The sequence below is a fragment of the Cricetulus griseus genome (assembly GCF_003668045.3).
Source record: "Cricetulus griseus strain 17A/GY chromosome 1 unlocalized genomic scaffold, alternate assembly CriGri-PICRH-1.0 chr1_0, whole genome shotgun sequence".
In the NCBI taxonomy this organism is placed as follows: Eukaryota; Metazoa; Chordata; class Mammalia; order Rodentia; family Cricetidae; genus Cricetulus; species Cricetulus griseus.
The window spans coordinates 256,270,351-256,294,137 of NW_023276806.1; the positions used below are offsets into that span (position 1 = coordinate 256,270,351).

The window sequence follows — 23,787 nt, forward strand, 5'->3', positions numbered from 1 at the left end:
CGTTGGATGACATTGTGAGCAAAAGTACAAATACCCTCATGCCTCCCAATGCTTGCACATTGCTCATTATGAATCATATAAACCAAATACCAGTTTGGTATATGTGTCAGCTCCTGGTGAGTTAACATGGTGAGTCATATCTAACACAATCAGGAGGTTATTCAGAAATCAACAGAGCAAAGGGCATGGTGTTCTGGAGGAAGAGTTAACATGGACTTGGTATAAAAGCCTGATGAGATGTCCTTCCCACCACCAGCAGGATGCTCCGGGTCAAGGAGCCATCGCTTCTGAGTTTGTTCTTCTCTCTATTCTTCACGTTTGTAGTTCAAACCTTTCACCTTGACCTCATTCTTTCCTCCAAAGCACAGAACCCATGCCCAGGCCTCCCTCAAAACCAGTCCTCTTCCCCACAGACATTCAGACCTCCATCTCTTGCTCGGCCTCCCAGTCTCCTATCTCAATGTGGAATCCCCTCTCTAAATCTCAAAGCGACTGTCCCAGCTCCACCAGCACCTCACTAACCACTAACCCAGGAGCTTTTAAAAACACAAACTCCCTAGCTGGGGTGGAGCTCAGTGCAGGCTCATGTTGGGCCTGGCTTCAGCCCCTAGCAGGCTTTAATGAAGAAAGATACAGATCCCTAAACCTAAGGCCAGGAGTTTAAGTTCCTGACTGTAACCTCATCTGAGTCTTAGGTCAGCCTAGGCTACATTTCTCAAAACAAACAAACAAACAAACACAGGAGGAGGAGGCAGGAGAATAATCAGACCTAGACGTCATCCACAGCTTCAGAGTGAGTTTCAGAAGAGAACTGGAGATGTCTCCTTCTTACACAGCCTGTTAGATGTTTGTGAAAGGGTTTCACAAGTCACTGATGGAGATGACTCTCATTGAGAAAACACTGCTTAAAATCAGTAACTGAGGGGGCTGGAGAGATGGCTCCGCAGTTAAGAACACCGACTGCTCTTCCAGGGGAACCTGGGTTCAATTCCCAGCAACCACATGGCAGCTTATAACTGTAACACCAGGATCCAACACCTGCACACAGACATACATATAGGCAAAACACCAATAAAATAAAAACAAACAAAAAAACCCAGGCCAGGCAGAGGTGGCACACACCTTTAATCCCAGCACTTGGGAGGCAGAGGCAGGTGGATCTCTGTGAGTTCGAGGCCAGCCTGGTCTCCAGAGCCAGTGCCAGGACAGGTGCCAAAGCTACACTGAGAAGCCCTGTCTCAAAAAACAAAACAAACACACAAAAAACAGTAACTAAGGGTCAGCATGGCATGCACAACAATAATCCCAGTATTTGGGAAGTAGAGGAAGGAGTTCAAGGCCAGCCTCAGATACATAGTGAGGTGGGGGCCAGCCTGGGCTACATGAGATCCTATCTCAAATAAACAAACAAAAAATATCAATGGCAAATATCAATAAATGACTTTTCTGTATCTGTCTGACACTTACATATTTTCAACAGCCTATGACAATAATTTGTTATACCTGTCTACATAGCTCCTGAAAACCTGCCCCATAACCATGTCTGCATAGCCTCTGGTCCTTACACAGCTATTAACAAGTGCAGAAGTGAGACTATTGGAGAAAGGACACTTTGTTTCTGCTTGTATGAAGTAAGTGTGTGTGTGTGTGTGTGTGTGTGTGTGTGTGTGTACTTACTAGTTACAATTCACAGCATACTGACAACTCTATAGTTGTCTGGGAGTTATATTAGTTTTAATCCTGAAGTTAACAGCAATTTTGTTTTGTTTTTTCAAGGCAGGGTTTCTCTGTGGCTTTGGAGGCTGTCCTGGAACTAGCTCTTGTAGGCCAGGCTGGTCTCAAACTCACAGAGATCCACCTGTCTCTGCCTCTTGAGTGCTGGGATTAAAGGCATGAGCCACCACTGCCAGGCTGCAATTTTTTTTTAAAGATTTTATTTATTATGTATACAATGTTCTGCCTGCATGTCAGAAGAGGGCACCAGATCTCAGTACAGATGGTTGTGAGCCACGATGTGGTTGCTGGGAATTGAACTCAGGACCTCTGGAAGAGCAGTCAGTGCTCTTAACCTCTGAGCCATCTCTCCAACCCGCAGCAATGTTTAAAAATTTGTTTATTATCATTAAAATAATATTTACTATATTGTGGGTATTTCCCTGCAGGCATGTCTGTGCATTGTATGCATGCCTGGTTCTTATGATGACCAGGAGAGAAAATTAGATATGCTAAGACTTGAGTTGCAGGTGGTTGTGAGCCGCCATGTATGTGCTGGGAACTGAAAGTGGGGCCTCTGGAAGAGCAGTCAGTACTTTTCAGCACTGAGCTACACCTCCAGTCTCTTAACAGTAAATTTTTAAAAATTAAAAAAAAAAAAAAGGAATCTCTCTCAGCAGTTTCACCAAGGAGTAAATTCTTCTCCCCTTGAGTTTCACCAAGGAGTAAATTCTTCTCCCCTTGAAAGTAAAAACCACACACAAAACCAGCCAGCAAGTATCTTCTAGGTTGCTAGCTTGCCAAGATAGTACAAATGTGGGCAAACAATCTTTTGCTCTGATACTTAGAAGCAATATTCAAAAACCTCAAAACCTCCTTCCTGCCACTTCAGAAAGGAAACCGCCCCCTGGGTGGGTGCAGCCGAGGCCTCTCTACTGTGGTGATGAAAGATCTGCTTCTACTGTCGTTATGCTGCCCCCATCACCACAAACTCGTAAGAAAAATAGGTTAAAAAGAAGAAGAAATGAGAGCTGTCTAAATGAACAGCAGTAGTGAAGCTTATGGCCAGTTCTGGGTACCTGGGATGGATGGATGGATGGATGGATGGATGGATGGATGGATGGATGGATGGATGGATGCAGCCTCAAGGGAGGGAGACTGTTTCTTTGGCAAGCAGCTTCACAGACAGGAAATACCCTCAGCTCTACATACCACTCACCTTCGCATAATCATCTGTGTCACCTGATGTGCTCAATGACCTCTGTTCTCATAAATGTTCTGACATTAAAAACAACAGGAAAACAATATATGCAAAAAAATTTTGTTTCCATCATTAAAAGTTTAAAAAAATATATGGGGCTTGAAGGAGGCCACCAGGGTGATGCTCTGGGCATCAATGAGAGGGGGGGCGTTCTGTGCAGACTGGAAGGTGGAGGGAGACAGGCAAAGCTAGGTTTGCTCCCTCCTTTTTTTGGTTTTTGAGACAGGATTTTTCTGCATAGCTTTGGCTGTTCTGGAACTCGATTTGCAGACCAGGCTGAAACTTTTGTTTGTTTTATTTTATGTGTATGACTGTTTTGACTTCATGTATGTATGAGCACCACATTCATGCCTGGTCCCTCTGAGGGACAGAAGAGGGAGTTGTATCCCTTGGAACTGGAGTTAAGGGTAGTCCTGAGCCACCAAGTGGGGGGCTAAGAACCAAACTCAGGTCTTCTGCAAGAGCAACAAATGCTCTTAAGCACTGAGCCATCCCTCCAGCCCTAAGGCTGGGTTTAAAAGATGAGTGATGGTAATAGGGATGAGATGGAGAGCTTCAGCTAGAGGCACCTGTGAGGGGAGACAGACCCTAAAAAAGGAGGAATTGTACTAAGTCCTGGGTGGTGAGAGGATTAGAGGAGCTGGCAGGCAGTTTGGGGAATCCCTGAGCTGCAAATGCCAAACTACACTCCTTGCTACTCAGTGACATATGAAACCTTGTGGAAAGAGACTGTGATAGGTGTTTATTAAAAAATAAAAAAAAAAAAAATCAAACAGAGGCTGGGGAAATGTAAAGGGCTTGCTTGGCAAGCATGGGGACCTGGGTTCAGATTACAGCACACAAGGAACAAGCATGGGGACCTGGGTTCAGATTACAGCACACAAGGAACAAGCATGGGGACCCGGGTTCAGATTACAGTACACATGTAAAAATAAACAGGCCTTGGAATGTGCCTGCAAACCCAGTTCTGGGGAGGTACAGACCTAGATACCTAGCCTGCTAGGCTAACCAAATCAACAAGCTCCAGGTTCAATGAGAGATTTTGTCTCAAAAATCAAGTGGGGCCTGGAGCGATGGCTCAGCAGTTTCCAGTCTTGGCTCTTCGGACAAAGAGGTAGGTGGATTTTTGTGAGTTCAAGTCCAGCCTGATCCACACAGTGAGTTCCAGGGCTAGCTAGAGCACCATAGTGAGGCAGACAGACAGATACTGTAACACTCTTGCAGAAGACCTGAGTTCTATTCCCACCATGCACATTGAAACAACAGCTGTAAACATCCAATGCCTCCAGTCTCCCTGGGCACCTGCTCATACCTGCATACACATGCACCATCCCACCAACACATTACACATACTTAAAATGAAATAAATATTTAAAAATAAAAAACAAAGTGAAGGAGGCCAGCGAGATGGTTCAGTAAGTAAAGATACCAGCTATACACACCTGTCAACCTGAGTTTGGGCCCCTGGAACCCAAGTAAAGGTGGCAGGAGAGAATCTATCCCACAGAGTTGCTCTCTGACCTCCACATGCCCTGCTCCCAAACATAAAATAAGATAAAAATAAATTGGGTCGGGGAGGTAGCTCATCCAGGCAAGATGCTTGTCGGAAGCCTGATGACCTGAGTTCAGTCCCCAGGACCCACATATGAGAAAACTGAGACTGTAAGTTATTCCAAGTTCCCTCCACACATGTGCCATTGGGCATGTATGTACACAAATAAGCAAACATCTTATTTGTCTGTAAAATTTGCCCTTCAGAAAGGTCACGAGCAATTGCAGAAGACACCAAACGCTAACCTCTGGTAACCGCATGCACACAAGAGCACACAAAGGCTAAGGGACAAGACCACCATTTCAGAGCTGAGAAAAGGCGATTCTGAGTGTGCAAGGGGGTGGGGGGAGGGGAAGAGACCATGCCCAATGACACTCTAGGCTCTCCAAGACCTGCCTTTCCTGATTCCGCCTTCTATTCACGCCTCTTACCTAAGTTCCTTCTCTTTTTTAAGGTTTATTTTCATTTTACAAACGTTTGACCTGCATGTATGTGTGTGTACCATGTGTGTGCTTGGTACCAGAGGAGGCCAGAAGAGGAGAGGTGTCAGATCCCCTCGAACTGGAGTTGTACAGTTGTGAACCACCTTGTGAGTGCAGGGAATTGAACCTGAGTCCTAAGAGCAGCCAGTGCTCGCTCCTGCTCTCTCTCTCTCTCTCTCTCTCTCTCTCTCTCTCTCTCTCTCTGTCTGTCTTTGTCTCTCTCTCTCTCTTTTTATGAGACAGGGTTTCTCTGTATTGTTTTGGAGCCTGTCCTGGAACTCTCTCTGTAGACCAGACTGGCCTGGAACTCACAGAGATCCACCTGCCTCTGCCTTCTGAGTGCTGGGATTAACCAATGCCTGGCTCAGCCACTGCTCTTAATCGATGAGCCATCTCTCATCCTCTCCCTTTCTTTTTAAAATTATTTATTTTTATATGAAGATAGGGTCTCGATACATAGCTCAGGCTGGTCTTGAACTTGTGGTTCAAGGTAGTCCTCCTTCCTCTACCTCCCAGGTGCTGGGATTACAAGCTTGCATTATCACACACAACAAATTCTATTTTTTATCACTCAAGCATGCCATGCTCTCTGCAGTGCAGGTCAAAGCAGCAGGTGCTCCTGCTGTGGTGAGCCAAGCGTCTCTGCAGGGGAGTGACAGCTTTAGTGTAGGGCTGTGCAGAAACGCCCTACATGCTCCACTGTGCTTGCCTGTGGACGGGAAAAGGCCCTTGTGGACCATGTGGCTCCTTTTGCCTTCCTCCTTTGAACACTGAGCAGTCCTTTGGTTATGCAGTTCAGTTTTAAAAGTTGTGTTTGAGCCAGCACACACAGAGGTTGGGGAAGTCTGTGCTTATTATATTCACAGATTGGCCTTGAAGCACAAATCATTCTTAAGTGACCTCTGTTTCATTCCCGTTGCCCTCTTCAGCCGGGTCATTTACCCAGGGATCCATGGCAACAGCCTTTCCCAGGCATGGCCCTGCTCCAACAGGAGCTCACTGCTTAAAACCCTGACAGCAATCTGTAGCCCTCAGGATGCCTGCAGGATTTTTGGACAGCTCTGTTGCAGCCCCTCCTCTTCCTGGGCATTCATTTCCTCTGGCACCTCCCCTGCCTGTTCTTCCCTGGCTCCTCTTCCCTTTGCACTTCCAAACAACTTCCTTTTCCTTGATAACACACACTGCCTCGCGTGACTCATAATTAGTCATGTCTATCCCTGGACTGTGAGGCTCTGCGAGACCAGGCTTTGTCTATTTTTATACCTCCTCATCTCCCCAAGGCCAGCTATGGCATCTTGCATTAGTACACTAAGCGACCATTTATTGAGTCTGTTGTGTCAAGGCACCTGGCTGGTGCTGCAGGCAGCAAATGCTCAGCAAAGGCTAGTGACTTGTCCCTGACGAAGGGGCAGCATCAAAAAAAAAAAAAAAAAAAAAAAAAAAAAAAAAAAAAAAAAAGTTCTCTAGACTTAGGATGCTCAGGCGAGATGCTCTCCTCAGTCTGTGTGTGTGGAACTGAGGCTGCACTGGGCTCATGGTGGCAGCCTACAAAAAGCAATGCATGAATCTCTCAGTATTACTGTTTTTACCCCTCTCCCAAGAAATTGAGGCACAGGGTTCAACAAGATGGCTCAGTGGTAGAGGTACTATATATATAGACCTGAGTTTGATCCCTGGTACCCACGAGGTAAAAGAAAATAACATACTTGCTGCGGCATGTCTACCCACACACATACAGAAAATAAATAAATGTTTTTAATTGAGGCATGTTTTATATTCCAATTAACATGGTTCTCCTCTTTTCCTCCTCATAATTGTTTTTTCTCCCTCCTTGTATAACTGCCTTAAAAAAACAAACAACAACGACAACAAAAGCCCTACAGGGTTTCACTCTGTAGCTCAGCCTGGTCTCAAACTTTTTTTTTTTTTTTTTTTTGGTTTTTCGAGACAGGATTTCTCTGGGTAGTTTGGAGCCTATCCTGGCACTCGCTCTGGCCTCGAACTCACAGAGATCCGCCTGCCTCTGCCTACCGAGTGCTGGGATTAAAGACATGCATCACCAACGCCCAGCTTGGTCTCAAACTTTTAATCCTCCTGCCTCAGCCTGCAAAATATTGGCTAAATTGTGGGGTGGGGAGGAAAAGATAATTTTAAGTGTCATTCCTCCTCAGGCACCATCCAGTTTGGGTTGTTTCTATTTTATAACTGCATAGTTGTGTGCTTCATGCTTGTGTGTGCACGCACACTCCCAGATTGTCTCTCTAAATATTCAAACATGGGGTAGAGGCCAGAGGACAACCTCAAGTGTTGTTTCTGAGGGACTCCCTATTTTGTCATTTGGGATAGGATTTGCCACAGGCCAGGACTAACCAGGCAAGTTAGCAAAGTCTAGGAACCCACTACCCCTGCCTTCCCAGTGCTAGGATTACAAGTGTGGATTACCATGTCAAGCCCTGCCTCCTCTTTTAAGGTTTATTTGTTTACTATGTATACAGTATTCTGCCTGAATGTGTCCCTGCTCTGCAGAAGAGGGCACTGGATCTCATTACAGATGGCTGTGAGCCACCATGTGGTTGCTGGGAATTGAACTCAGGACCTCTGGAAGAGCAGCCAGTGCTCTTAATCTCTGAGCCCCTTCCCCCTCCCTTTAAAATTCAGGTTCCACAAACTGAAATTAGGTCTTCATGCTTGCACAGCAAACACTCTACAAACTAAGCCCTCCCACTCCAACAGACACATACAAATACATGTAATAAAAAATTTAAGCTGGGTGTTGATGGCACACACCTTTAGTCCCAGCACTTGGGAGGCAGAGGCAGGCGGATCTCTGTGAGTTTGAGACCAGCCTGGTCTACAAGAGCTAGTTCCAGGACAGCCTCCAAAGCCACAGAGAAACCCTGCCTCAACCCCTCCACCAAAAAAAAAAAAAAAAAAAAAAAAAAAAAAATTAAAAGAAAAAAGGAAGTTGTGTTTTAAAGAAGATGACTGGCTGTTCTTGGCTGTCAACTTGACTGTATCTGGAACCAACTAAAATCCAAATGGCTGGGCACACCTGTGAGGAATTTTTGCTCTGCCTGCCTGCTCTCACACTCTCTAGCAAGTCCATTCCTTCACTGGCATTAGAGCCCACTTCTTCAAGATTCTGGCATATACTGAAGACCAGCTGAGATACCCGGCCTCATGAACTGAACAACTACTAGATTCTTGGACCTTCCATTCATAGGCAGACATTGTTGGATTAGCTGGACCACAGCCTGCTAGTCAGTCTAATAAATACTGAGATATATATATATATATATATATATATATATATATAGAGAGAGAGAGAGAGAGAGAGAGAGAGTCATTCTATAAGTTTTGTTACTCTAGAGAACCCTGCATGGCATTATGGATAAAAAAACAAGCAGCCGTCCCTTTCAATGTTTGTAAGGGATTTTTTCTGACTTAGACATTTACTCTCTGTGTGTGCATGTGCTATGCAGGTCAGAAGGTAGAACAGGTTCTAGTTCTCTCTCACCTTTCACCATGCGGCTCTGGGAACTGAACTCCTGTCATCAAGTTTCACAGCAAGTTCCCTTATCCACTGAGCCATCTCACCAGCCCTGTTTCTGCCTCTTGTTAAGCAAAAGAAGATTTGTATGCACTACACCTATATCTTGCCAGCCTGTGCAATAAACTAATACTGCCTCAAATCAATGCTAACTCCCTCATGCTCTAAAAAAGCAGCAAAGAATATGATATGATATGATATGATATGATATGGTTCACTTTAATCCTAAAGCTTGAGACGTAAAGTCAGGAGGATTACAAGATGGAGGACAACCTGAGCTGTACAATGAGAACCTGTCTCAAAAACAAATGAGCAAAAACAAAAATGGGGCGGATGAGAGACAGATCAGACAGTAAAGAGCTTGGCATGCAAGCATGGGGATCTTGGTTCGATTCCCAGTGCCCACATAAAAAGCCAATGTGGAAGTGTATGCTTAACATTTCAGCACTGACAGGTCATTAAAGGGTCCCTGGGGCTCACTGGCCAGCCTAACTAATCAGCACTTGTCTCTGTTTCTAAGAGCATGGGAGGGGCCTGGGAGATGGCTCAGTAAGCAAAAGGTAACCAAGCAGGCGGGGCTAAGTTACAGGGCTGAAGAGATGGCTCTTGCAGAAGACCTGAGTTCAGTTCCCAGCGCCTAGGTAAACTCCCTGTAACTTTAGCTACCCCTAGAGGCCTGTGGGGGAGGAGCAGCATTTAGTGACTGAGGTCTTTCACATAATGTGTTTGTGACAGGATCCCATATGGCCCAGGTTATTCCAGACTCTCTATGTAGCTGAGGATAATCTTGTTTTGTTTTTCAAGACAGGGTTTCTCTGTGTAGCTTTGGAGCCTGTCCTGGAACTCACTCTATAGACCAGGCTGGGCTGGAACTCACAGGCCTGCCTCTACCCCTAAGTGCTGGGATTAAAGGCATGGGCTGCCACCACCACCACCTGGCATGCATCAGCAAGCTTTAGTTACTCTTCAAACCAAAGGAAGGAAAAGTCTCTCAGCATGAGTGGGTCCCCCTCAACAGGCACTCTAAAGCCTGTATATGGCTGACTGACACCCAGCATACTTTCTTATCCATTACAGAACTTCTGCATACTACAACACAGAAGCTGGACTCAGAGAACTGCTTTTCAAGCTCCCCCGACCTTATCCTCTTCTTTCTCTTGGTGCTGGGGACTTGAACTAAGTACAAGAAAGATCTGGCCTACTTTAAGTCCAAGACACAAACCTTTTTTCATAGGATAACCTATAAAAAGAAACACAGCTGGGTGGTGGTGACATACACCTTTAATCCCAGCACTCAGGAGGCAGAGGCAGGTGCAACTCTGTGGGTTCAACTCAGAATGAGTTCCAGGACAGTTAGGGCTACACAGAGAAACTTTGTCTTGAAACAAACAAACAAATGAAAAGAATGATTTATTTTCTTTTATGTGCATGTATGTTTACTCTATATGTTTTTGCATTATGTTTGCCTTGTGTCCTTGGATGCCAAAGGGACATTGGAGTTACACCATGTGGGTGCTGGAAATTGAACCTGGGCCTGCTGAGTGGCATGTCAGCCTACCTGTAATTTCAGATCACAAAATTGGTGCCAGATATCCCCAGGGCAAGCTGGCTAACCAGGCCAGCCCTTTTTGCAAGCTCTGGGTTCAACTGAGAGACCTTGCCTCAAAGAATAAGGTGGAGATCTATCCAGGAAAACCTCTGATGCCAACTTCCAAATACAGATGCACACACACACACACACACACACACACACACACACACACACACACGCACAGCCACACCAATACAAACATGCATACATGCAAGCATGCATACCATATACATATATACACGGGGAAAAGATACCAATAAGCAGACAACATCTTCACCACTGACACACACCTGTGACATAGAAGGCAGAACACAGACAGCCTCCCCAGAAAGGAGGCGCACAACAGGTCATAGGGAGAAGATAAATTATACTGTCCCAGGCAGAGGACACAGGAGCAGGCAACACCAGTGTAGACCTGCTGGCTCTCTCCAAACCTGGGCCTCCTGATTATCAGCTTCAAGGACCACGGTCCTCACAGGCTCAGCTCCCAAGTGGAAGCTTCCCATTAACACTAAGTCCTATCGAGTCCCTTCTAGCTCTCTGACACTTTCTGCCCCTTCTCTCCCTTGCTCCCACCTTGGTCTATCTGATGTTCACTCCCACCATTCCCTCAGCTTCTGCAACAGTCTCTGAACTGACAACTGTTTGGCTCAGCCCTGAATCATGCTGCTTGGGGCTTCTAGGCTGACCCTGTGTTAGGGTGGAAAAGGGGGAGATGATAGAAGCTGTTATTATCCTGCTGAAATCCTCCAGGGGCTCCAACGCCTTCAAGATGAAGTACTGTTTCTCCTGTGATTTATAAGACCCATGGTGGGACTCTGCTCACCTCCCAAACCTTGCTTTGGATCTCCACTTTGGGGCAGGAGACTTAGAATCCTGAGGACCATGGCAACACTGCAGGGTGTGGTGGTACACACTTGTAATCCTGGGATGAAGAATTTACAGCCAGCCTGGGCTATACAGCAAGTTTGAAGCCAGGCTGGGCTACATGAGACCTCGTCTCAATAGACCATTGATGAATGGGGAATGTAGTGCCATAGTAGGACATTTGTCTGCCATGTACAAGATCCTGGCTTTAGTCCCTAGCAACACTTATATGCCCAGGCCTCACTCCAAAAGATTCAGGTTTAATTTTCCCAGGAAAAGATCTGGCATCATGATGTCATTAAGTCACCATGTGATGTATCACAATGTCATTAAGTCACTATGTGATATATATCATTATGGTGCCATTAAGCTTATAAAAGGGCTGTGGCCACACAAGGAGGCTGAACACTATGGGACAACAAGCCAGCAGAGGTTTTAAGTAGAGTGACTCTATCTGCTTGCATAGTATGGAGGATTGCAGGCATTGGGGGAGGGGGTGTGTGGCAAGGAAAGACCAGAGGGAGTCAGCACAGAGAGGGAGAGAGAAGACAGACTGACAGGGGTCAGAGATAAAATGGGTGGTATTTGCAGCCTTAGTGGAGCTGTGATAGAGGAAGGTGCTTCCGATGGATGGCCCCGGGGTCCTGTTTGGGGTAATAGCACAATCAGATGTGGCATTGGGATTAGAAAAGCAATGTTGACAGCTTAGATGCAGGAACCAGACTGCCTTGATTCAACTCTTGGCACTTGAAAAGGACTTAGATTTCCTGGAAAAAGTAAGCTTGCCAAATGGAAGGTAAGTCAGACAAGAAGAGGGTACAGAATACAGAGTGGGATTGTGCTAAAAGAAGACACTTAAGGGAAGGGGAGAGGAAGTCTGTGAAGGAGACAAGAGGTAGGTAGATCAGGGACTGGCAAAGAAACAAACTGGGAGAAGCAATAGTAACAGAACACATCATGTTACAAAGAGCTATGGCGGGTCTAGTGAGGAAGCCCTGTGGGTAAAGGCATTGCCATATACACCTGAGTCCAAACCCTGGAATCCTCAAAAAGTTGGATATGGTGGTTTGCATCTGGAGTCTTGGCATTCCAATGGTTAGATAGAGGTGGAGACAGGAAGATTGCCCTGGAAGCTCATGGGCTCATTAGCATATCTAAAACAATGTCCCCAAAACAAGGTGGAGCTGGAGAAATGGTAGAATGTAAAGGAGCTTTCCATAAAGTCTTTCAACCTCAATTTCATGTCTGAAACCCATATGGTAGAAGTAGAGAACTGATTCCCACAAGTTGTCCTCTGACCTCTATATGTGGGGGCGCGCGCGCGCGCGCGCGCACGCACACACACACACACACACACACACACACACACACACAATGTAAAACCAAAGCTAAAAAAAAATTGACAAATAAAAATGGGAGCTAAACAGGGCGTTGGTGGCTCATGCCTCTAATCCCAGCACTCGGGAGGCAGAGGCAGAGGCAGAGGCAGAGGCAGAGGCAGAGGCAGGTGGATCTCTGTGAGTTCATGGCCAGCCTGGTCTTAGAGCAAGTTCCAGGACAGGCTCCAAAACAATACAGAGAAACCCTGTCTCAGGAAAGAAAGAAAGAAAGAAAGAAAGAAAGAAAGAAAGAAAGAAAGAAAGAAAAAAAGGAAATGGGAGCTAAAGAGATGGCTCAGTGGTTAAGAGCACTTGCTGCTCTTCCAGAGGACCTGAGTTCAGTTCCCAGCACCCAAATTGGGATCTGACACCCTCTGTTCTTTGAGGATTCCACACACACTCATATCTCTCTCTCTCTCTCTCTCTCTCTCTCTCTCTCTCTCTCTCTCTCTCTCTCTCACACACACACACACACACACACACACACACAGAGACATAACTTTAAAAAATAAAATTGGGTGGTGCTGGTGGTGCACACCTTTAATCCCAGTACTTAGGAGGCAGAGGCAAGTGGATCTCTGAGTTGGAGGCCAGCCTGATCTACAGAGTGAATTCCAGGACAGTCAGGGCCATATAGAGAAAACCCTTTTTTAAAAAAACAAAATATAAATAAATAAAAACATAGGATTGGAGAGATAGCTCAGTGGTTAAGAACACTGCTGCTCTTACAGGACTTGGGTTAGATTTCTAGCACCCATATGGTATCTCCACAACCATCTAAAACTACAGTTCCAGGGACCCAACACCCTCTTCTTGCCTCCATGCCCACCAAGCACATACATGGTACACAGATACACATGCAGGCAAATTCATACATATAAAATAATAAACCTGCTTTCAAAAGTTGCCCTTTGACCTCTGTACACTTGCCTGCATTTGAACACACACACACCCCACACCACACACTCACACAAGTACAGGCCAGAAGAGGGTATCGGTCCCCTGGAACTGGAGACACACATCCACCTGACATGGGTGCTGGAGCTGAACTCTGTCTGACCCTCTGGAAGAGCAGCCGGCACTCTTAACCTCTGGGCCATCTCACCAGTCCCACAGAGTGTGTATCTTTATAACTTTAGCAGCCTTGGAGTCTCCCTGGCTCAGTACTGGGCATAGTTCTTTGTTCTTTTCCTTCCTTCCTTCCTCCTTTTTTCTTCTTTAAATGTCTTGTATGTGTCAAGTGTGCAAACCTCAGAGGATTACTCTACGGAGTGTGTCTCCTTCCACGGCTACATGGCTTTCTGAGATCCAGCTCAGGCTGTCATCAGACTTGCTTGGCAAACACTTCACCAAACACTTCACGCACTGAGCCATCTAGTGCACACCCTAGCACAGTCAGTTCTGATAAGTAGGCACTAGATAAGTAACCCTGAGCCAAGTCTGCCTCAGACACAATGGAGAAGTTTCTTAGCATAGTGAGTGCTGAGGGGGAGGGACCAGCCAGGAGCAGAAGCTGAAGGAAGTGGCTGACTTCGCTGTCATGCCTTTTAAGAACAGGCCATACCCTCACAGTCCTTTCATTGTCTCAGTGCCAGAAAAGCCAGCATTAAAGGTGGGAAAATTGGCCTCCCCCTGATAAGAGAGGAACAGATCTTATCAGTGAACACTGCACAACCCATACACACTCCTAGCTTGCTTGCTGAGAAATGAACAGGTGAATGTCCCCTCCAGCTACAGAAAGCAGGGTTCAGATTTGCCTTGGTGCATCTGGCTTCTGCCCTCTACCCAGCACATCCGATAAACCCCACTGAGCAGCAAGAGGCCTCACACACCAAGGACCCTTTCATTTAAGGCTTTCACCAGTTGCTTATTATTTCCTAATGCATATAGCTACAAACATGCAATGTGTTTCTTCTTTAAAAGATAGGATCTTGCAGCCGGGCATTGGTGGCGCACGCCTTTAGCCTTTAATCCCAGCACTTAGGAGGCAGAGGCACGCGGATCTCTGTGAGTTCGAGACCAGCCTGGTCTAAAAGAGCTAGTTCCAGGACAGACTCCAAAGCCACAGAGAAACCCTGTCTCGAAAAAACAAAAAACAAAAAACAAACAAAAAAGATAGGATCTTGCTATATAGCCCAGGTTAGCCTGGGTTTCTCAGCTTTGGAGGCTGTCCTTGAGTTTACTCTGTAGACCATCCAGCCTGGCCATGAACTCACAGAGATCCACCTGTCTCTGCCTCTCCGAGTACTGGGATTAAAGGCGTGCACCACCACCGAGCAAGCCTGGAATTCCTATTGCTTCTGCTTCCTGAGTGCTGAGATTATAAGCATGAACCACCAAGTCTGGCACATGATTCACTTTTAAGGCATTAAAAGATAATGCCTTATCTGGAGAGACTGCTCAGTGGTTAGAGTACATTATAGAGGACCTGGGTTCAATTCCAAGCACCCACACACAGTGGCTTACAACTCACATTCCAGGGGATCCACCATGCTCCTCTGGTGGGCATTACACTCACGTGGTGCACGCACATGCAGGCCAAACACTCTTACACATAAAAAGGAAAGAAAGATCTAAAAACAAAAGAGTAAACCCAACATAGAGAACCATAAAATATCCAAGTCATTGTTAAATATAAGTTAAGGTTGGACAGACGAGATTGTAGAACTGTCAAGTGTTTGCCTAAAGCCTGAGCTTTAAAGAGAGAATCAATTCCTGAAGGCTGTCCTTTGACATCCACACCCATTGAGTGTGTAGATGTATGTGTGTGTGTCCCCACAAATTAATAAAATCATTTTTTAAAAAAGGTTAAAGTCCACCTGGTGGTGGTGCATGCCTTTAGTCCCAACACTTGGGAGGCAGAGGCAGGCAAATCTAAGTTCACGGCCAGACTGATGCACAGAATGAGTTCTAGGACAGCCAGGGCTACCCAGAGAAACTCTGTCTCAAAAAACAAAAACAAAAACAAAAACAAAAGTCAAAGTCCCTATCTCTCTCTCTCTTTTTGTTTTGTTTTTGTTTTTGTTTTTCGAGACAGGGTTTCTCTGTGTAGCTTTGGAGCCTATCCTGGCACTCGCTCTGGAGACCAGGCTGGCCTTGAACTCACAGAGATCCGCCTGCCTCTGCCTCCCCAGTGCTGGGATTAAAGGCGTGCACCACCAACGCCAGGCAAAGTTCCTCTTTACATCCTCCTTTCACTCTTCAAGATGTCCACAAGATTCACCAGCCTCTCCCTGGGAGGTGCACAGGTTAACACTGTTATTTCTGCCACATCTTCCTCCTCCTGTACACCTTCCCTTCCTCCCAATAGGGCAGGCACTTACCTCTCATGAGCCAGGATTCTGTCAGGGACACATTCGCAATCCACTGCCCTCAAATGTTAGAGTGAGGACGAAACCTGGTCTGGCAATGCCAGCATTTAGCAGCCTTCCTATGGTATTTAACTCAGAAATCAGATACATCTTGACACCTGCCTTGGCTACCTACTCCAGCCAGGGGATAGAAAAGCTCACCCTAGGGGCTGGAGAGATGGCTCAGGGGTTAAGAGCACTGGCCACTCTTTCAGAGGCCCTGAGTTCAGTTTCCAGCAACCACATGGTGGCTCACAACAATCTATAGTGGGATCTGGTACCCTCTTCTGGTGTGTGTGTGTGTGTGTGTGTGTGTGTGTGTGTGTGTGTGTGTGTTTGGGGGGATGGGACTATATACATAATAAAAGAAAAAAAGCTCCCCACTCAGTGCTCCAATGGCATCCTCAAATCGATCCTCTCAGACCTCACTCCAGTCTTTAAAAAATGTCCCCAACATACTGAGTCAATTGCATGACCCCCCATCTTTGTTATTTTCTGCTTAAACATTAAGCTAAACAACAAACAGCTTTCAGCACCTTCCTGTCAAGTATACTCTTCGAAAACCTGTCCATTGGCAGAAAAGCAATCCTGAAAGGGCTGATGACACCAACTTCTACTCTGCATATAGTCCTCACTTAGAACCACTGATAGACTCATCATTGCAGAGAGCCCAAACTCCAAACTCAAGAGACCTTCCACCACCAACTTTCTTAATTAGAAATGGGACAGGCTCTGATATTGGGAAACCAAATCAATGCAAGTCAGGGTTGTTGCTATTTCCTGTAGCAAAATCAGTCTTTCATTCATAGTAGCTGAGTTCCTTTCCCAGCACCCACATAGCAGCCTATAACTGCCTGTAACTCCAGTTCCAGGGATCTGATGCCCTCTTCTGGCCTCCACAAACACTGCACACTCGTGGTGCACAGATACACACACACACACACACACACAACACTCATATATATACATTACAAATAAATAAATCCAAAAAACAACCTATCATGAAAGAAAGAAGCTATTGAGTTCCCTAGGAATCCTGAACAAAGCCATCAATTATATTTCAGTAGCCTCAAATTCATACACTTGTGAAATCAAATCGCTTTTAAAAAGTAGAAAACCAAAGCCTCTCCTATCTTGCCCAGGAAACAAAACGCACAAAAATAAGGCACCTGCATGGCTAGCCTGAGTGACCATTGGCTTGTCTTTCCCATCCGCGTTCTGTTCTGTCAAGTATACAGACACGAAAACACAAACATGTGACTCCCCCTCCTGCCCTCCACCTCGCAGGGGCAGGGAATTTGCCACCCAGTGACACCTGTCTCGACTCAGTAGAGGAATGCTCTCTCCAATCAAGAATTTGTGCTTGAGGTCTGGGTTTTTGTTTTTATGGTTAGGAAAGGCAAGGAGTGGGGATGTGAGGCTTGGAGCTCAAGTCTTAATTTCAACTTAACTGAAAGGCTCTCGTTTCCTTGCATCTTTCTATGCAGAAAACGCAGGTATATGGGCTAAATTTCAAGTGAGTTTTTTCTTTTTTTTTGGCAGTTAAAAAAAAAAATCCCAATTAAAAGAACAAAAATGGAGGTTGGCAACCAGGCTGGAGATGGGCTGAAATCAAGGACAGTATGTGTTGCCCGGGTGCAGAAGGCCGGGGGGCTGAAGGCAGCATGCGAGGCTGAGGACCCCTCAGCGGCCGCCGCCGTGGGCTTCTGCTAGGGACTGCGCGGGTTTGGCTGCCCACTCGCACCTCGGGTTGGCCCGGACTTGAGGCTAGGCTCCTTCACTTCCGGTGACAAATCCCTCCCACCACCTCTAGAAATAATGTACCGTTTCCCCATCGCCCTCTTAAAGACCGTCGGCCCCATAGGGTGAGGCGAGGCGGCCGGGGAGACTCCGCAGCCCCGCGCGCGGTCGGACGGACGGACGGACGGAGGGACGGCGACCGCCAGCTGCGCAGGGAGTGGCCGCCAGCGCGCCAGGGAGAAAGAGGGTGGGGGTGGCATGTCATCTCCCCCGCCCCCCCTCCGGCTGCAGCAATTGGCCAGGCGTAATAAAAGTAATCATAATCATCTGCTTTTAGACTCCCCCAGGAGCCCCGGAACCCGCTCCGGCGGGGAACCCAGTCCCTCATAACGGTGCTTCGCGCCTCCTTCCCGCCCCGGTCACTGCCCGCGGGGACCCAGGCGCCCCCAGGCCGCGCGGAGCTGCAGTGGATGGGGGAGGGCAGGAAGGATGAGGGTTAGCGGGGTGCCAGGGGCCGGCTGAGCAAAGAGGTGAAGGAAGGGAGAAGGGAAAGAAAAAAAAGAAGAAACCAGAGGCATGCAAGCGGCTCCCTGGCCAGCTGTTCCAGCTGCAGCTTCCTCCGGCGCGGCCCGGGAGGTGCAACAACCCCCCCCTCCATCTTCCTCGCACTACCTATCCCCACCACCGCCACAAGCACACGTTCCTCCCCACCACCCCGCAGCAGATCTCCGGCCTGTTAGGGGGTAGTAGGGAGGAGCTGGGGGGAGGGGGAGGCCTGCGAGTTTCTAACCTTGTTCTTATAAACAAACCCACATGTGCAGCTGCCGCTGCTGCAACTCACCCCACAATCCCGGATATAAGTCCTGCCCCTTTAAGAAGAAAAAAAAAAAAAAGCCTCACCCGCCTGCCTCCCACCCCACCCATCCACCAGGACCTTTGTCTCCCCACCCCCTCCTGTCACACAGCCCCGCCCTCCTCCCCGCCCCTCCAGCGCGAAGAAACCAATAGGCGAAGAGGATATGGCGGGATCTGACGTCATCGCGGCCGGCCAATCGCGGCGCGCGTTGGTGTGCGGTCTGCGGAGGGCGCCGGGAGGAAAGGCGGCGGGTGAGGACGCCTGGAGTCAAGATGGAGGGTGTGGACTGCTCGGTGGCTCTGGCCGACTCTGCCGCCGGCTCCCCGCGGGACCTGAGCCTGGTGCCGGAGCGGATCCAGAGGCGCGAGCAGGAGCGGCAGGTGGAGGCGGAGAGGCGCAAGCAGAAGCGGCAGGGCCAGGAGGTGGAGGAGGAGAAGAGCGGCTTCTTCGCCGCCGCCTTCGCTCGTGAGCGCGCCGCGGCCGAGGAGCTGCTGCGGGGCGAGGCGTCGGCCGAGCGGCTGGAAGAGGCGGCCGGCCGGCTGCAGGGGCTGCGGAAACTCCTTAACGACTCGGTTCTGTTCCTCGCGGCCTACGACCTGCGGCAGGGCCAGGCGGCGCTGGCGCAGCTGCAGGCTGAGCTCAACGAGCGGCGCCAGGAGCTGCAGCCCAAGAAGCGCTTCGCCTTCAAGGCGCGGAAGAAGGACGCTGCCGCGGCCGCCCAGGCCGACGCCGCTCCTGTGGCCTCGGCCAGCCCCGCGCCGCCCTCGACCAAGGAGGAGGGAGCTCCCGAGCTCAGCTGGGCCTGTGGCTTCTCCAACCTGGAGTCCCAGGACTTGGAGAAGAGAGCCGACGAGCTCCGCCAGCGCGACATCCTCTTGAGCGACCTGACCAACTGCACTGTCAGACTGCGTGGCAACCCCAACACCTTACGGCTGGCCAAGGCCCGCGGCTGCAAGGTGCTCTGTGGCCCGGTGTCCACCTCTGTGTTCCTGGAGGACTGTCGTGATTGCATACTGGCTGTGGCTTGCCAACAGCTCCGAGTACACACTACCAAAGACACCCGAATCTTCTTGCAGGTGACCAGCAGGGCCATCGTGGAGGACTGCAGCGGTATCCAGTTGGCCCCTTACACCTGGAACTACCCGGGCATCGACAAGGACTTCCAGGACTCCGGTTTAGATAGGAGCAGAAATAACTGGAACCAGGTTGACGATTTCAACTGGCTGGCCCGAAATGTGGCCTCCCCGAACTGGAGTATTCTCCCTGAAGAGGAGCGGGACATCCAGTGGGACTGAGCACTGAGCCATTAGCCACACTCAGCCACATCCCATTCAGTTTACTTAAAGTTGTCACATTGTTTATGTTTACGATATTAGGGGCTTGAAATTGTTGAAATTTTCCTACTTGTGAGTTCCATTAAATTCATGACAGATGTAACGGGGGCTTTTGCTACTTCGATGACATTTGCTTGCCTTCCTTTGAGTATGACAGTTTGAAGAAGTAGGGGAAGAATGGTTGGGCTCTGAGGGATTTGCTGTTCTTATAGTTGACCACAGAGCGTGATAAAGTAGGTCTTCAATCAATAATAAGGGATGTCAGGAGAACTCCTATTAGTAGACAGTTAAATGGAAGTGGCAAGCCCATACAAGCTCCATTAACAGGGCTGTTTTTCCCCCACTTAAGGTTTGCCGTGTCTATTTTTCTGCGGAGCTATGAAGACTTCCTGGCATTTGGAATCCAGGGTTGTGTTAGTCTGAAGTTTTAAATGGCATGTGAACCTTCCAACTCTTTTTTTTTTTTTTTTTTTTGGTGTTTCGAAACAGGGTTTCTCTGAATTCCTGGCACTCGCTCTGGAGACCAGGCTTGCCTCGAACTCACAGAGATTCGCCTGCCTCTGCCTCCCAAGTGCTGGGATTAAAGGTGTTCGACACCAACGCCCGGTGAACCTTCCAACTCTTTTAAGACAGAATCAGTCACTACATGTACCAACCACCTCTCCTCCCTCCATCTTTCTGTTTTGTTTTGGAGACAGCTTCACTATGCAGCCCTGATGTGCTATTGCCTCTGACACAACACCCAGCTCACATACCTTTTGTACAATTAACGTCACTAAGCTCTCAGAACCTATGAAGCAGTTAGGGTTGGCGTCAGGGTTCACTTGAGAAAATGTGATTGGTGTAAAGTCACAGCTCTCATGATGCGCTGCTGGAATTTGAGACCAGTGTGGACTTTTTTTTCCTTAGGTTTATTCATGTATTTTATGTATATGATGTTCTGTTTGCATGTATGCTTGCTGGAAGAGGGCATCAGATCCCATTATAGATGGTTCTGAGCCACCATGTGGTTGCTGGTACTCTTAACCTCTGAGCCACCCATCTTTTTTTTTTTTAAGGCCAGCGTCCATGCTAGCCAGGTCTGATATTCTGTAGGCTGGTCTCAGAACTCACTGCTCCTCCCACTTGAGTCTTCTACATGCTGGGATTTGGAGCCACAGGCTGCACTCCCAGTGGGACTCCATTTTAACAGCAGAATGACTGAGTACTGAGTGAGGAGTAGGAAGGAAGGCTCTGAACACAGGCTAAATTAAGTCCTGCTGCTGGCTGTCACACAGGAGTGGAGGTGAACACCCTGCTGAGTCTCAGTTTTCCCACTCATTTTTCTCTAACACCCTCAGTTACAACCCTGTCTTCTGCTCTAGAAACCACTGTCTAGCATTCTTAAATGTAAAACTTAACTTTTGTTGTGTTGTGTTTTTGAGACAGGTCTCACTATGCAACTCTGGCCCTGGAGCCCTTGCTGTTCTCAGAGATCACCTGGCTATCTCCCCAGTGCTGAGATTAAAGGTGTGCACTGTGGTACCTGCTTGGAAGTTTTAGGACATGTTTTTTTAGATTTTAACATGAATTTTTTTTAAAAAAAATTATTCCTCAAGGATTAAGATATGCCGGGCATTGGTGTCGTATGCCTTTAATCCCAACACTAGGGAGGCAGAAGTAGGATCTCTGTGAGTTCGAGACCAGCCTGGTCTGCAGAGTGAGTTCGAGGTCAGCCTCCAAAGTACACAGAGAAACCCTGTCTCGAAAAACCAAAAAAGGATTAAGATACTTGAAATGCCATACACATTTATTTAAATGTTCTGTCTCCAAAAGAGGATTTAAAGTAGCTTCTTGGGTAAGTGAAATCTGACAGGGTGACAGAGGCTGAAGGGACAAGGCATAGGTGGGCTCACAGCAGAAGCTAGGACCCGTGGTAAGAAGTGAGCCAGATTTTCCCTCTCTCACCCACTAACCCTCGGGTGGGACAGCAAGTGTCAGTCACCCAGAAGCAATGCCTGTGACAGACAGCAGAGACACAGATGTCATAAATGTCTCAGTCATGTGCGTTCAGTTACAAGCCGATACACTGCAGGAGACAACACTCCAGTAGCTTGCGCTAATAGCCTTACAATTCTTTGAAGACTAGTCATTTTTACAGGAAGGCTCACTACACTTAGTACATTTCTGGCATTAGGTGAGTCCTTGCGTAGGCCCGATTTGATCTACATGACTGCTAGGAAAAGAAAAACAGCAATAAAATTAAATAAAAAATAATAATCATTGCTAGTCTTCCCTCTAGAGAGAGACTCCAGATCCCCAGCACCCACAGGGCAGCTTACAACCATCTGTAACTCCAGTCCTGGGGTGGGTGGGTGGGTGGGATTTGATACCCTCCTCTGGCCTCTTTGGGCATTGCCTGCAAGTGTGTGCGGGCTTATATGCAGGCAAAACACTCATATACATACAATAAAAAATGGGAAATGGATTAGCATAAAACTAATCTCCCTGTGTTTCTTTTTTATTTTGTCTATACATTTATAAATATGCTAAACTGAATAGCCTTTTTTCCCCCTGAATCGGCTGCATGTATCAAGTGGGTTTATTTACACAGGGAACCTATGATTCACTTCATCATCATCTAATGAATATTAGTGTTGTCAATAAGCTGGGCATGGCTTGCCAACAGCCCTGAGTACACCCACATCTTGCAGGTGACCAGCAGGGCCATGGTGGTGCATGCCTTTAATCCCAGCCTTTGAAGGCAGAGGCAGTTGGGTCTCTTGAGTTCAAGGCCAGCTGGTCTACAGAGAGTTCCAGGACAGCCAGAGCTACATAGAGAAACCCTGTTTCGAAACAAAAGTTGTCAATGAACATCCTTGTGTAGAAATGACTCAGCAATGCCCTTCTGTAGGCTAAGTACCTAGGATGGAAATTGCTGTATCAACAGGCTATGAGCATCCAGAATGTGACATTGTAAGACCCCCGGAATCAGGCCTCCAGGATCTCAGCCCAGGACCTCGGTCACCCCAATCACCAGGTGGAGTTGAAAGCTTGATGCAAACAGCATGAGGCTTTATTATAGTTGTTTAACGAGCTAACCCCATGTTAGCTCGGGCCTGTCATCCATCCACCATGGCTCAGGATTGGTGTGTCTCCAGGCTTGGAGGGGTTTGCCCTGTGTTGATTGGTCAACTGGTTGTTATGGCCCATAGGCACTCCCAAGGTGGTTGCTATGCCCTGTGCGTCATTGCTGTGCACTTGTCAGTAAAGCACACCCAGACCCGTAAAGCATAGCACTACCAGTTAACTTCTGATTGGTTCCTTACCACGAGGCAGGCATCTGACCTCCTAGTGACTAAAGGTCAGACAAGCACGTGTTCGGCTGTTATGGCTGCCGAAATGGGGAGCTGGTCCCTTCAACATCAGTAGTATTCCTAAGAGGTGTGTTAACTCACAGGTGCTCCAAGAGTGCTGTACCTTCCCTTCTCCCCCCCCCCCCCCCAAGACAGGGTTTCTCTGTGGCTTTGGAGGCTATCCTGGAACTAGCTCTTGTAGACCAGACTAGTCTCGAACTCACAGATATCCACCTGCCTCTGCCTCCCAGATGCTGGGATTAAAAGCGTGCACCACCACCACCTGGCATACCTTCCCATCTTTAACTTCACAACATGCTGTCAGACATCTGGATCTTCACCAATCTGATAATATGTTATCTTCTTGTAATCTGTCTATAATCTCTCCACCTCCACTGTTTAAATCATTTTGTATGCTGCTACTAAATTGGTCTTCTTAAAAGTATGCCACTCTTGGTCTAAAGCTTTCCTAGGCTCCTGTTGTCTCGGGACTCTCCTGGCCAGTGAAGACAAGCCCTCCATCATCTGTTCACACCCCCGCCCCAGTTGTGACATCATGTGCCATTTCCTCATACTCATCATGCTCCAGCTCGTCTGGACTAACACTCATTAATCACACACATGGTATCAACCATGGCCCTGTGGAGAGCTTAACGCTGGAGCTATTTACAAAGATGTAAGTAGAGTCTAGCAAGTGAAATGAGGTGGCACAAGGCCTGCATCTTGCCTAGGGCTGAAGCTGTTATCTGAATGAGAGGGAAGGACTCGGGGGAAGAA

At 47.7% G+C, this 23,787-nt stretch overlaps 2 protein-coding genes across 4 annotated transcripts in view; one reads left to right on the plus strand and one right to left on the minus strand.

Moving 5' to 3' along the window:
• Positions 1 to 18,345, minus strand: part of Bicral (BRD4 interacting chromatin remodeling complex associated protein like) — an 84,485-nt gene extending 66,140 nt beyond the window's left edge. The window contains exon 1 of one of the 3 annotated variants that reach the window (XM_035450367.1): positions 18,327 to 18,345. The gene's annotated coding sequence lies outside the window, so the exon portion shown is untranslated. Of the gene's footprint in view, positions 1 to 17,569; positions 17,714 to 18,326 lie in introns of those variants that run through there. The other 2 variants (XM_027389155.2, XM_027389154.2) reach the window with 2 other exon arrangements.
• Positions 18,346 to 18,503: 158 nt separating this feature from the next.
• Tbcc (tubulin folding cofactor C) lies at positions 18,504 to 19,783 on the plus strand. The gene has a single exon (XM_027389156.2). The coding sequence runs from the start codon at positions 18,614 to 18,616 to the stop codon at positions 19,634 to 19,636; it is 1,023 nt and encodes a 340-aa protein (XP_027244957.1). The 5' UTR covers positions 18,504 to 18,613; the 3' UTR covers positions 19,637 to 19,783.
• The last annotated feature ends 4,004 nt before the right edge of the window (positions 19,784 to 23,787 follow it).

Coding starts and splice junctions, on each gene's coding strand:
- Tbcc (XM_027389156.2), top strand. CDS start 18,614: ATGGAGGGTGTGGACTGCTCGGTGGCTCTGGCCGACTCTGCCGCCGGC.